Raw genomic sequence first — 14,645 nt, 5'->3', positions numbered from 1 at the left:
TTATCAATATCAAGTTGCCGATGCGTTCTAATATCTTGTAATATTATATTCCCAGCCATATCTACAACTCTTTCACGATCTTTTTATATATCTTTTTCACGCGCTGCATACCATGAATCTTCCAAAACTTTACCCAAAGTGTCTCTATAACAAATAAAGTAGTCTTGCGATTTTTCAGCTTTATGTACAAGAATTTCGTCCCCAAAATGAATTTCCAATTGACTAACAATTCGATCTAACCTAGGTTGTTTAAAATTAGCCATATCTGTCTCAGCCATAAACTTATTAACAATGTCTTTTAGCGAAAATTCCGAAATAGATTCATTTTCAATAATATAATTAATAGCGAATTTGAGAATTGCAGTCATGCCATCGCTCAAATTACTATCAACCATATTAACAGGCTTGAAATAGTAAAATTTATTTTGGCAAGATTTATGATAAACTACATTATTTTATGTGAAGTAGTTATTGTTTCTGCTACACAAATGACGAAGACGCGCCTTTATTATATGACTACCCTCATTTACACGTTTTTGGTTTTTAATTTTATCAAAAATAGTGTCAATTGTACTTTTACTTTTAACTATTCTATATGTAGGAAAGTTACTTCTTCTAACCATCTCACCACAGTAGAAACAGCACTCCGAAAAGTTAAATTTTCTTCCCGAAGCAATTTCTTTTCTTCGCTTGATATAACTATATGAATAATTTTTAGCAACTACTTTAATGTTGCTTGCTCGTACATACGAACTTTGACAAGTTTTATGAACCCGAACTTCTTCCAGATTTTCAAATATAACATGTTTCTTGTCCTTCCTCGCTCGACTTGCTTTTATGAATGATTCGATGGCTCTTTTTTTGCGACTACCGTAGTTGCATATGTAGTAGGCTTATCACAAATCGAACATAAGGATTCTTCTTGATCCGATTCGTATAAACTATAAAATAAATATTTCACAATTATGTCTCACATAATTTTTTTAATTTTATATTGAATTTTTTTTCAAATAATTACTTTTTGCATCTTACAATATAATCTTTTTTTCAATTTCAAGTTTCTTTTAAATTTTATTTAATAAAATAGTTTTATTAAAATTTTTCATAACTATAATTTAATATCGAATGCACCTAAAAAGGTTTTTATCTTTCAAAATTAAGTTAAAGATATACCTAGTAATATTTAAAAAAAAATTCAAATTATTATGAATGTACCTTTGTTCCCCTTCTCTTTCCGGTTCTCTTTCTCCTTTTCTTTCTGATTCCATCTGGTATTTATATTGTCGTAATACATACTGCAAATAATAATAATAATAATTTCTATTATTCTCCCTATTTATTGACACCAGAACTCAATCCTTTTGATACCGTAGGTATTATCTGTGATGAATGAATTTTCTATTTAGAGGGAAAGAAATCCGCATAGCTAAATTTGGGGAATAATAATAACTAAATCAAACATAATACAGCTTATTGAATAGAAACAGCATAACGAAGATACCAACATATATCAACAATTGAACCCACACAACAAATAGAACAAGAACAAATACACATAAAAAGAAGACGAAGATTCCAAGGAAAGTCGCTCAGTGCATTATAGTTCTGCGTGTTTCACTTTCACAAACAATAAACAACACAAAACAAGTAAGTATAAGCAATAAGACTTAGTAGAATAGCACTGCATACCGATCACCACATCAAACTCATATTACGTACATAATATAGTAGATATCCACATGGAAAATTTGGAGTAGACAAAAAATGTCAAATTATTAAAAGGAAAAAAAGCAAATAGAACCATAAAAAATATATATTTTAGAATAATTTAGATATTTCTATAATACATTTAATAGCTCAGCTCTTAGGTAAATACATAAAACACATAAAATATTTAAATACAAGAATATAAGAACTTTGTGCAAAACTTACCAAAATATTCAATACAAACGTCAACAATTATTTTAAATTATCTGTTAAGTGACAGCAAAATCAAAGCATGCGCAGATTTGATGTACCTTGATACAGTCGGAAAAATGACAGATAGGGCTTTTCATCGATCACATGTCACTTGTTTCGAGCTTCTGTCATGTGTCACATAATATTAATATATCTACGCCATACGTCTTTGGTTTGTATCATTTGTATATACCAATAACGTATGACGTAGATATATTAATATTATGTGACACATGACAGAAGCTCGAAACAAATGACTGTGAATGAAAAGCCCTATTACCCATGAACGATCACATCAATCACTTATTTTGTATTTGCTCTCTTTTTCTATACGCTATGAGCTCGTAGGTAGAGGGGATAACTAAAAATTCGTGACGCCAGTAGCACCCAGTAGTGACAAGTCTGTAAGCTTTTACTGGAAATTTGACATAAATGTCAAAGTGATTAATTTAAAACATTGAAATTAAAAACGTTAATAGGAACTAATATTAGTTGGTCAAAGCTGTGGTGTATATTTTTACCTTAAACGTTACCTTACGTTTTACATATTGAATTTAAGTTTTTTTAATAACTCCTAATATATAATTATAAATTAATCTAAGCGCCATCTACACGATAATTGTGAAAGTATCCGAAGTAAGAAATTCATATTTCATTAATAGAACGTTAAAATGATTAGCAAAAGCTTTAAAAAAGCGATTACAATTTAATTACTTTTTTGCTTTGTAAATATTAAGCGATAGCAATTAAATATTAAATTTAAAAATTACCTGTGAAAGTTGCATTAGTAATGCGCTAGGAGCGACACCAGCGAAGCTCAGAGCGTATAACAAACGTTTAACAAACAATTTTGATTGGTGTGATCGTTCATGGATAATCTTTCATTTTTCCGACTGTACTTGATCTATGTTTATTTTACTACTCCTTAATACCTGTTTTGTATTGTATGTATGTATTATGTATGTACAATTATTATTATAGTGTTGCAGAATGCAGAAAATAAATTCCAAAAATCATAATTTTTAAATATTTTGAAATAAGGCCACATTTTGAAGCTTTGTGGACGATTTATTTGAAAGTATATATTTTTTATAATTGGTACATTAAAACTTTGAAGTATGTTCTTTCAAATGTGACCGATTTAATTTCGTAATTGTTATAAAGAAATCTGCTGTGAGTTAAAAAAAGAGGGGGGCCAACTTCGTTTCTAATTGTCATATGAGAATTTTTTTCTTCTTTTTTAATTTGTATAAAAATTCAGGCTTTCTAAATATAAAAAAATAATTTTTCTACGGGTTATGGTTACAAAGTTATTCTAATTGTTTATAAGCAAAAAATCGACATGCTTTTGCAAAATAATTTTGCAACATTTAAAAGTACTTCTTGTCATTTTTTTTAAATAAATTAATAGTATGAATCTTCTTCTTTCATAATATATCAAAAATGTTACTGTAACTTTATCATTTTCTGACTTATAGTGTTGCAAAAAAAATAGTTTGGGATAAACTGTCCTCAAGCGCTAGTCAGTCGCGGACCAATCAGCGCGCGGAGAGCATCTCTGACCAAAATCGCGCAACGCGATTGGTTCAACCGCTTGGGAAAATCCATCTCCTACGTCATAATCCCTAAAACAAAGGGAATATTGGATATAAAAGGAGGTGGATTTTCTATATTTCTTCAGTCAGAGATTGCTCTCGTAGTATCAAAGACTCTTGGGCTCGGGGTAGTATTATACCTTGAATCTGCCTTTTATTTCTTTCCTTGCTATAATTAATGTGAGAAAACTGAATATTGTTGATATTTTATTATTTGCTTATTTGTTGTGTCATTCCAGCGGTATCTCTGCTTGCAGACCAAGCGCTGAGAAGGCACATATTTTATGCCATTTTATTGTTACATCTTATTTTCAGATTTACTGTTTGAAAATATCTTAGAGTGAAATTCCTTTCGTGGGTCACACACTTGAAATATTTTCCCAATTCATATTGTTTGATATATGTTTATATTTTGTTTACTAAGTTAATTCCTTCCGTAAGTCAAGGAAAAACTTAGAATTCTTGCCATTTTATAGTGCATTTTATTTCTGATTTATTATTTGAAAATATCTTCGAGTGGAATTCCTTTCGTGGGTCACGCACTTGAAATATTTTCCCATTTCATATTATTTGATATATGTTTTATATTTTTTTACTAAGTTAATTCCTTCCGTAAGTCAAGGAAAACACTTAGAATTATTTGCCATTTTATTGTCGCATTTTTCCTAAGTCGTCTACATCCGTAAACACTTAGATATTTCTATGACATATTATTTCTTTATCTTACTAAGGTTCCTTCCGTAAGTTAAGGAAACACTTAGACATTTTTCTGTGTCTTTTATTTATTTTGAAGACACTAACACTGTGGAACTCCTCTTCGAAGGTTAAGCACTTGTAGTGTCTTATTCATGCCATTTTATAGTGCAAATATATAAATATTATTTTATTTCTGTTTCTCTGAGGTCAGAGTGATATTTCTACACACGTAGACTAAACACTTAGACCTCACACATATACGGGAACCAGTGATATTTTCTTCTTGCCTTTACTAGAGCAAGAAATCACACACTGACCCCTTTCTCTTCTTGTGTAAGATTACCAATACTCTTCACACACGAGAAATAAATTTTGATAAAATGGTTGACACACGTAACACTTCTCGATCATCTTCACAGGAGAGAAAAGAGTCCCAGGAGCCCAGTACAGCCTCTTCAGGACCTATGGGACCTCCTAGGGAACAAAACAAATTAAATAACTTTTAAACTAGTTGACCAATTGCTTTAAAATTTAGGATATAATTTACGCACCACAAGTGTCAGCACTCCGTGTAATAAGAAGTTTCTAATCTAATTTTTACATAAGTTATGAATATTTATATAAACTCAAAATTTATGACTTATTTTGCAATTTTCTAAGCCAACCAAATTTGCCGTGATGGTTGCAGGGGCGGATCCAGAGATTTCTTGAGGGGGGGGGGGGCGTAACCTTGTCAACATGGGCCCAATACCGGGGGGTTTGGGGGGTATGGAATACCCTTTTTTGAGTTTTGAAAATTGACGTTTTAAAACACATTTTTTTACTCTGTTCACACTGCGTTTACAAAAAAATAACCTTGAAATTGACAAATAAACTCAGCTATTTTCAACTCTCTACTCTAGCAGATAGAAATGATTTAGGATGATACGTGTAGTGACTGGTAGTAGACACTGTAGTCCTGTGGTACATTTAGACTGGAAACTCATCCTACTTAAATACTTTAAGAGTGGCTTATAGTCATTCCATTTGAACTATTAAAAAATGTAACAAGCAAAAAACACTTTTTTTATGTTTCATTATTTAAAAATATTTTTCAAATATCAAGATTACGTTTTTATAAGACACAAGGTATTAATATACTGTATAAAAGAAGGTTGCAAAATGATTAACTAACATTATGTTTAGTATGATTTAATTACTGACATTAGAAGTAAATTATAAAACAAAACAAAAATACTTTGGCTTAACAAAAACTACGTTGTTTTCCCTTAAATTACAAAATCCAGTTTTCTATTCTTCTTGCTGGAATACCGATCGATAATTTTATTGATGTCCACTTCTATATCCCTGTGAACATTCATGAGAGCCAGTCCGGTCAGGCGGTCTTCGGTCATTCTGGTCCTCATCCAGCTTTTCAATCGCCTCAGCGTAGAAAATGATCTCTCTGCTGTTGCTAAAATAGAAACCCTTTTTAAGAAACATTGTAGTTATGATATTGCAATGCAGTTAAAAGTACAGTATAACCATTCCAAGTAATATGGTAAACTTACCTTTCCATCAAATCCAAAAATTGTTGCTTTTTGTTACATGTTTCGGTGGATGCCCATCATCGTCAGACACAGTATATAACACTCATTAAAGTTAAAATTAAAAACACAAACATTGAAAACATTTAAAAAACGGACGATTAAAATATTTATAATGTAGGCCTACAATAATGATTAACGAACCGTACCGCGGCAAGACTGGCAGACGACTCCCAGTCTTGCCGCTTGAGTCGTCTGCCAGTCTTGCCGCGGTACGGTACGTTAATCATTGTAGGCCTACATTTACATTATAAATATTTTAATCGTCCGTTTTTTAAATGTTTTCAATGTTTTGTGTTTTTAATTTTAACTTTAATGAGTGTTATATACTGTGTCCTGACGATGATCGGCATCCATCGAAACATGTAACAACAAAAAGCAACAATTTTTGGATGTTGACGGAAAGGTAAGTTTACCATATTACTTGTCATATAAATCCAAAGGGGCAAACAGGATGAATATTGATAACCATTCCAATGTTATTTTGTCTAAAATTTAAATATTTTATGGTAATTGTTTAAATATTATTTGTGACACAATTGGTCAGCTAGTTTTATAATTTTTATAGGTTGCGCCTCTGCTGGTTTGGGGATAAGTCATCATCGATTAATTTTAGTAAACAAAAATTGTTAACCTTGTGATTTTAACTCTAGAAATTTTACTAAACATATGACGTAATAAAAGCCAAAAGCCTGTGATGATGAAGTAATAATTAATACTTCGAAATGTATACATAGCACAAATGTAAACTGAAGAACTGTATCGACGATTAAGGTAAATATAACCTATATATCTCTAATTTATTTATCATGCCAATGTTTTACTCACCTATTGATATTGGTAAAGTAAGCAGGATCTGCACCAAAGACTTCAAAATAGGGTAGTTGTGCTCATCAAGATTTTGAAAACACGTCATAGGGGTACTGATTTCTTTGAAGACGTTGTAGTTAACCATGTTCTTTAGGGAGCAAATCTCATTCAAAATCTTCATTAGCATTGTTTCCTTTTTAATTGACAATACAGAAGAGTATTTATCACAAATACTTTCAAAGCTGGATTTCACATTTGACACGGAATCTAACGTTGATGGAACTAAAATGTTTAGCTTGTAGCAATCCAAAGACTCGTCTGAAAATCTGCTTGTCAAATCAGTTATGAGATTGTCTAGAATCGGTATGTAAACAGCAGTTTCCCAATACTTTGAAACTTGTGATCGTTGGTTGTCACCTGTTAATAGTGTGTAGTTGGGCCTATTAACTTGCTTCCGTACAATTCTGGGGACACGCATTTGTACATCCATCGCGTCCATGGTTTTTTCAGCACTACTGAAAATTAAAAGGAAGAATTCGTTGGTCTTGTCTCTTTTATTCTGAATGGTTTTCATCATATTGTCAATTTTACTTTTGGCTGAGCATACATCTATAGCTTCTGTTTGTAGATATTTACTAAGACCACATGTAACATCTGCTGTGTCACTCAGGCAATGCATTGTGATGATAAAATCACAAGTTGAAATTGAGCACAACAGAGCGCGGGCTTTACTTGACGTTGTGCTGTCCCTCCACTGTGATATGCATTTGAGAGCTTCCGCAATTTTAGGCATGTCTTCTGTGAATTCTAAAACAGCCTCGTGACGCTCTACCCAACGCGTCTCACAATAGCCTCTCATCTGATGTCCCAACACCTTTTTCAAAACTGAATTTCTTTTTCCTGATGAGTTGAAAAAGCTTGTTACTTCTTTGATGGTTCCTAGAGCATTTCTTACGTGTTGGACCTTATTACATTTGGATATGCTTAAGTTCAATGCATGGTTTTTACACCCACACATAATGCTATTGGTCGCCACCTTTTGTATCTCTGTAACCGCACCCCGCATTTCAGACATGTTGACGGAACAGCCATCACAACTTATTCCAACACAATTATTCGTGTTTATCCCCAAAAATATCATAAAATTCACCACCGTCTGACCTAGGATTTCCCCTGTTATAACAGGTTCCACTTCGGGATCAACATCAACATGAGAGTAGTTGGCTTTATGAAGATCAATAAAGCCAACAAAATCTTCTCTTATGACATCTTTATATACATAACGCAGAGAGAGGCTTAGCTGGGAAGTATGAGATGCATCAGTCGTTTCGTCAAACAAAATTGAATAAAACTTTACCTTTGAAACTCGTTGTTTTATTTCATCTAAAATTTCCTCGCCACAAAGTTAATCAAATCATTGGCCGTAGTTTTGCTTATGTACGTAGCATTGGCACCACTGGATTTCAAGTGTTCTGCAAGTTGAGTGTCACCACTGTCAATTCTGAACCGTAAAGGCTGATTCACATTATAGCTCAAGTCACGCTCCGCTCACGGTCAGCTCAAGCCACGATCAAAATATTCTCTCGGAGAAACCACGCGGTCCAAAAAAAGGGACGGAACTTGACCGTCGTGTTTAGTGCGGATAGCATGATTAAAATGCGTGTAAGAATAGTTGACCGAACCTTGAGCTGAGCGTGAGCGTACCGTGACCTGAGCTATAATGTGAATCAGCCTTAACAGTGTTCTAAAATTACCATCATTCTCCACGGGATTGTCTGCACTTTCCATCAAATTTCCATCATCACGATGTCCCCTCAGTGGAATGTTTTGCTTGCCATGTAACAATATAGTTTTGATTATCGGCACCAGTCTTAAACGGTTTTGTGCCACCTGTTCTTTTCTGTTTTGATCCAACCTATTTACTATTTTAAGGTCAGGATTTTCGAAGATTTTTATATAGTTTTTCGAATCAAGTTCAGCTTTCTTGTGATACTCATTAGAGTTATGAGACTCAATGTCGCCATCTTTTCCAGAAAGTTTTGCGTATTTATTCAATGGTTCGGATACTAACTTTCTCAAAGGCACTGTATTTTGACCGCCAGCTTTCTTTCCGTGGCAAAAAACGGCACAATATTTACAAAATAGCCCTTGTTTGAATTCGGAAAATACCAACCAGGGGTATTTTTCGAAGTGCCCATGATTCACTCGCCTTAGCTCCTCACGTCCTCTTTTGATGTGAGAAGACGTAGGGAATTGGTAGTTTTTTTCGGGTGTCCAGTGTTGAGTTAAAATAATATACTTTGAGTGATCATTTGAACTTGAAATGTTTTTGTAAATAATAACCAATGTCGTGAGAAGAACTATTTACATTATCAACCGATGTCGAGGTCGATTGTTGATCCTCTGCAGGTTCATCAACTGGCATTAGGTTATGAGACGGAGACAAACCAGACTGTTCCTCAACATCTTGTTCCTCTTGATAACTTATTCTTCTCTTTTTAACTAAGAAACGATCCATTTTCCAACACCAACGGTATACCAAATATCACAAACAACTCACACTTAACAAAAATATCGCAACTATGCAATTAGCTGAAACACTTTGGTATGATACAAGCTGCGATCACGCATTAGCTACTGTGCTCATGACGGACCGGGACACAAACACTAGGAACACTAGGAACTACTAATAAACTAGGCAGACAGCTTCTAGGCTACTCTCTGCTTCCAGCTTAGTACTCAAGCGCCCCGCAGGCACCAGCACCGCAGCCGCGCTGCGATCGTCCCGCCAGTAGAGATGGGCGTTATATATCGTATTAGGATAAGTCACCCTATTACCACCAGGTATTCGTGACAAAGGTAATACGTTACGGCAATATCCCTAATATTTCTGTAACCGTCTCCGTCTGCCGTCGTCGAATATCGCGGTGAGGTATTAGGACGCTGTCTCGCTGTCACCCTTTTCTGTCACCGTATTCATGGGTATTTGTCATAGTAGTTGTAATATTGATCTATACTATTATTAAGATGAAGTGGTTTCTTCCTGTCTGTCTTTACGGCCAATCACGCTAAACTACCTAACTATTTTTAAGAGTATAGAGACTATAAAAGGATACTTTTTACTGAAAAATAAAACTATATTGATTAAAAAATATCAATTTTACCGGCCACAATTTATGGTTAGAATAAGGTATTAAATTAGTTTACCTATTAAAAGCTGATTGAAAGCAGATTGAAAATTACATTTTTATTAATGATAAAATATCAAATGTATTTATTATTATTTTAGTATTTGTATAAATAATGCTGAAATACTCAGACAGGACCCATAATACCGAAGGGCTGGGGAGGGGATAGCAGTCTCCTGCTGTCAGGTAATAGGTGACAAAAATAATATAATACCGTCACCTATTACAGCTGAGTCACGGAACGCCGTCACCTAATACCAGAAAAGTAGCGGTATTTTCCATCTCTACCCGCCAGTCGTCACCGTCAGCGTCCAGACGGCTGGTTAACTCCCGTTTACACCGCTGCATCGCTCATCACATGACTATCCGTTACCTCTTACCGCGAGAAATATACATCATTGGTGGTTTTTAAAATCATCATACTATCAAAACATTATTAAACTTGTGTTGTTAACGACTTTTCTAAATCAAATTTTTCGTTTAAACTTAAAAATATGGTATAGGCTATAACATTCTTTAACTGAGGGGGGGGGGGGGGCGCGCGCCCCCCGCGCCCCCCTCTGGATCCGCCACTGGGATGGTTGCCAACCTTCTTAGAGGAGATGGTACATGAAGAAGAAGAAGCAACCAATAAGGACAGACCTATTCAGCTAACGCCATATTGAAGTTTTTAATATGATTTATAAGTTTATTACTGTCAAATTTGTTTAAAATGCTTTACTTTGTGGTAATAGACGAAAATAGCGAAAATTTAGCGTTTTTTTATCTTCATTTGTTTATAACTATATATATATATATATATATATATATATATATATATATATATATATATATATATATATATATATATATATATATATATATATATATATATATATATATATAATATATATATATATCATCAAAATCGGCTGCAGGAAACATATAGGTTATTATATAGATGGCCATACTACTCAAAAAATTTGGTTGGGCCTGGAGGGGATGTGTCACCAACATGATATTTTTTTGCCTTATTTCTCTGAACTATTGTTGTTATGGTCTTTTGTATAATTTGTTTTTTTTTTGGCATTTTCTTTTAAATTATTTACAGCAGTTGTTACAGCTATTGCACTTGACTGCGGCGCGTGGTTATGTTCCCCGACTTTTTTAAGATGATGATTTTGATTTATTAATTTGGTGGTTGCTCTTCGTGTACAATTTTCAGATTTATTTTTATCACAACACCAATAAAACATGTCTTCACCGTTCGCGTCTTTCACCACTAATTAACGTCGAATAGTAATTGTAACACCACTTTTCTGGGGTAAAGTATAATTTCAAAAATCTATTTCATACTAGGTACTAAAGGGTGCTTCATTTAGGGGTAATGAATTTTATTTGAAAATTTTATTATCATACACCCTTCTTTATAATTACTTTTTGAAGACAATTTCTTTCAAATGTTGATCGTGACTCCGGTTAAGATGGTCCATTCTGAAGTTCCAATTCTCGATGACGCGTTCGAGCATTTCGATTGGTTTTTGAGCAATGACTCAAGTAATATTGGCATCCAATGCCTCAATCGTAGCCGGTTTATTCATGCGGTTATCCAACGAGTATTTATTTTGAAATTTGTATGCTATAAATCCTGCTATATATTTCAGTGATTTCTGAGAATCACTTTTTCTTTCACCTTTAAACCAGTGGTTTTAGCTGCTCTATTTCGTTATCGATAAATTTTTCTTGCGAATAATCTGGTTCTACAAAAGAAATTGTCATAATTTCTCTTGCCGCATATTCTTTTGTTTCGAGCGGCTCGTCAATTTTTGCAAGGTTGTACAACAAATTCTGCTTCACTCAAACTTCTTTTGATTCTAGATCAGATGCTACGCCCTAGGAGTCCTTGAGAATATCCAACAATCACTCCTCATTAGAATCTGTTGTATTTCAATTTTTTGTGAAACTGTTGACGAATTTTTGCCTAGAATGTACCATCGAAGTCTGTACCGAAAGTCGAGAGGACAGGGGTGATCATTACTGGCACGTAATGTGGTACATTTGAGACAGTGATCTACTTGTAAGTAAAATTCCTTTTTGAAAGGGAATCATTTTCTTGTGCTTGCCTACTCTCATACTCTCAACAGTTTTACGATATCAGAGGCTTCTTACCAAAAGCATTTTTCGGCATAAGGCCACTCTCTCCACAATATTTTATGGCTTTTGCCAATGAATTGGATAGAACTTGCACTGCTGGACGTACCCGTTGTCGCATGGATGCCCTTGCATTCAAATGTTGGGTCAATTTATGGGCATAGGTTAATTCTGAGTTAGATATGTTAAGGAGCGTTTCAAAATAATCAATGTTTTTATTTTATCATGAATTATGAATCCATTGTCCTTGAACACTTTGACCGCCGCGCCGTGTGTATAAAAAAGTATACACACGCGAGGGTCAAAATAGCTGCGTGTATACTTTTAGATACACATGTAAAGTTTTGGTTTGAGCCATGTGTGTATTCAAAGAGCGCAATACCGTTGTATTTCATATGGGTAGGTAATTGACGTAGCCGGAGGCTGCATAAAAATATACTTAGCAGTAGGAAATTAAAAAATTTTATTAGCTATACCGTTTTTCTACTATTTATCACATATAGTAACACGGCAACCTTGATTATTCAAATTTCAAATAATCAGTAACAATAATCTTTGTATGACAAAACTGATCCAAATAATGGCATACCCAGACATCCAAAGTGAAAGTTATCCTCCAACACCAAATTGTTCTATATGGTCCACATAATGTTCAGAAAAAAGTCACACCATTTTGAGCGTCGGGTTTGGGGGGGAGAGGGGGGAAAAATCGGTTAATTCGTAGTTTTTTAAGTTTTTCGTCAATATTTCTAAAACTATGCGGTTTAGCATGAACAACCTTCTATACAAAAATATTCTACATTAAATTTGAAATAAAAAAGGGCCTATGCATAATCCATCTAAAATAAACGGTTCCAATGTTACGGAGGTAGTATAGTGTAATTGGTCCAAAAAAACGCCTAACCCAGACATCCAAAGTAAAATTGTTCTATATGGTCTACATATTGTTCAGTAAAAGGTTACATCATTTTGAGCGTCTGGTTTGGGGGAGGGGAGATTTGGAGAGAAGTCGGTAAATTAGTTAGTAGTTTTTTTACGTTTTTCGTCAATAGTTCTAAAACTATGCTTTAGCGTAAACAATGTTCTATAGAAAAATGTTCTACATAAAATTTAAAACAAAAAAGGTCCTATACATAATTGTTATAAAATCAACGGTTCCAGAGTTACGGAGGGTGAAAAGTGGGGGTTTTCGATACTTTTTATATTATTTGGACAATTGATGATGATTTTGGGTGGTGAGGTTGACGTTTCTTCAAGGGCTTATCACTAACATAACATTGGCCACTGAAATAGCAAATTTTATTTACAAAAAAATTTCTTTCATCAGTAATAATATTATAAATTGCCCAAAAAATATAAAAAGTATCGAAAACCTCCTATTTTCATCCTCCGCAACTCTGGAACCGTTGATTTAATAACAATTATGTATTGAACCTTTTTTGTTTTAAATTTTATGTAGAAAATTTGAGTATAGAACATAATTTACGCTAAAGCATAGTTTTAGAAATATTGACGAAAAACGTAAAACAACTACTAATTTACCGACTTCTCCCCCATCTCCCCCCCCCCCACCGGACGCTCGAATTGATGTAACTTTTTAATTTGGATATCTGGGTTAGGCCTTTTTTGGACCAATTATAATATACTATCTCCGTAACTTTGGAACCGTTCATTTTAGGATTATGCATAGGACCTTTTTTATTTCAAATTTTATATATAATATTTTTGTATAGAAGGTTGTTCATGCTAAACTGCATAGTTTTAGAAATATTGACGGAAAACGTAAAAAACTACGAATTTACCGATTTATCTCCCCTCTCCCCCCCCCCCAAACCCGACGCTCAAAATGGTGTGACTTTTTTCTGAACATTATGTGGACCATATAGAAGAATTTGGTGTTGGAGGATAACTTTCACTTTGGATGTCTGGGTTTGGGTCTAGTTATACCATACTATCTATTTTTTAAAAAACCTTTATAAATAAGTAAAAAAATTTTAACAAAAAATTGTATGTAATAAAAGAAAGAAAAAAAATTCTATTACAAATAGGATTGTCAAAAAAGCATTCCAGCACAAAAATGTTCCTCTCACAAGTTTCACATTTGCTTTTAACGTGCACTAGCACCCTTATATTTTTTTATAGCGTATAGCACAACGTACTTTTTTTCATTTCTGTGTTTTAGTCGACGTTGCAGTTGAAAGTCTAAAGGATTTTCCTTTGTTTTCAAAAGCAACCATTTTAAAACATAAAGCTACTCGGAATTCTGTTCTTTGTTTTTGATCTATTTGTTATTGTTTTTATTGGATAAATAACGAGCATTTACGACAGAAGTTCCAGTAAGCAATTCTACTACAACTTTACGGTATCATTTTAAGACTTCGTCTTACTGTAACATTCCGTTAACTTCTAATCATATTTATAGTTATTTTATTTAAATTTTAATAACGGTTTGTCATTAAGTTATACTTAAAAACAATAAGATCTAAGTAATATGATTCTTTGACTGACGTCATAGTAACTATTAGTTGGTACAAGTTCTTCAGTTGGTAGTAGAGACCATACGCTGTCATGTAAGTCTCGTTCCGTGAGGCTCCTCGTTGACGTTGAATGACGAGAGATTTTTGGCACTTGGCTGGGTCAACTTGAACGGTACGGCAGATGGTTGATCGAGAATAACGGGA

The 14,645-nt window shown here is 33.8% G+C and overlaps 1 protein-coding gene across 1 annotated transcript; it reads right to left on the bottom strand.

The window, feature by feature from the left end:
* Nucleotides 1-5,425: 5,425 nt before the first annotated feature.
* LOC126892070 (52 kDa repressor of the inhibitor of the protein kinase-like) lies at nucleotides 5,426-7,763 on the bottom strand. The gene is made up of 2 exons (XM_050661503.1): nucleotides 6,665-7,763; nucleotides 5,426-5,703 (listed from the first exon to the last, which is right to left on the bottom strand). Exons 1-2 carry the CDS (start codon nucleotides 7,719-7,721, stop codon nucleotides 5,519-5,521), a joined length of 1,242 nt encoding a protein of 413 aa, XP_050517460.1. The 5' UTR covers nucleotides 7,722-7,763; the 3' UTR covers nucleotides 5,426-5,518.
* Nucleotides 7,764-14,645: the final 6,882 nt, after the last annotated feature.

Source organism: Diabrotica virgifera, chromosome 9, assembly GCF_917563875.1.
Source record: "Diabrotica virgifera virgifera chromosome 9, PGI_DIABVI_V3a".
NCBI lineage: Eukaryota > Metazoa > Arthropoda > Insecta > Coleoptera > Chrysomelidae > Diabrotica > Diabrotica virgifera.
The sequence above is the reverse complement of the archived record's forward strand: the minus strand, read 5'-3'. Positions and strand labels throughout refer to the sequence as shown.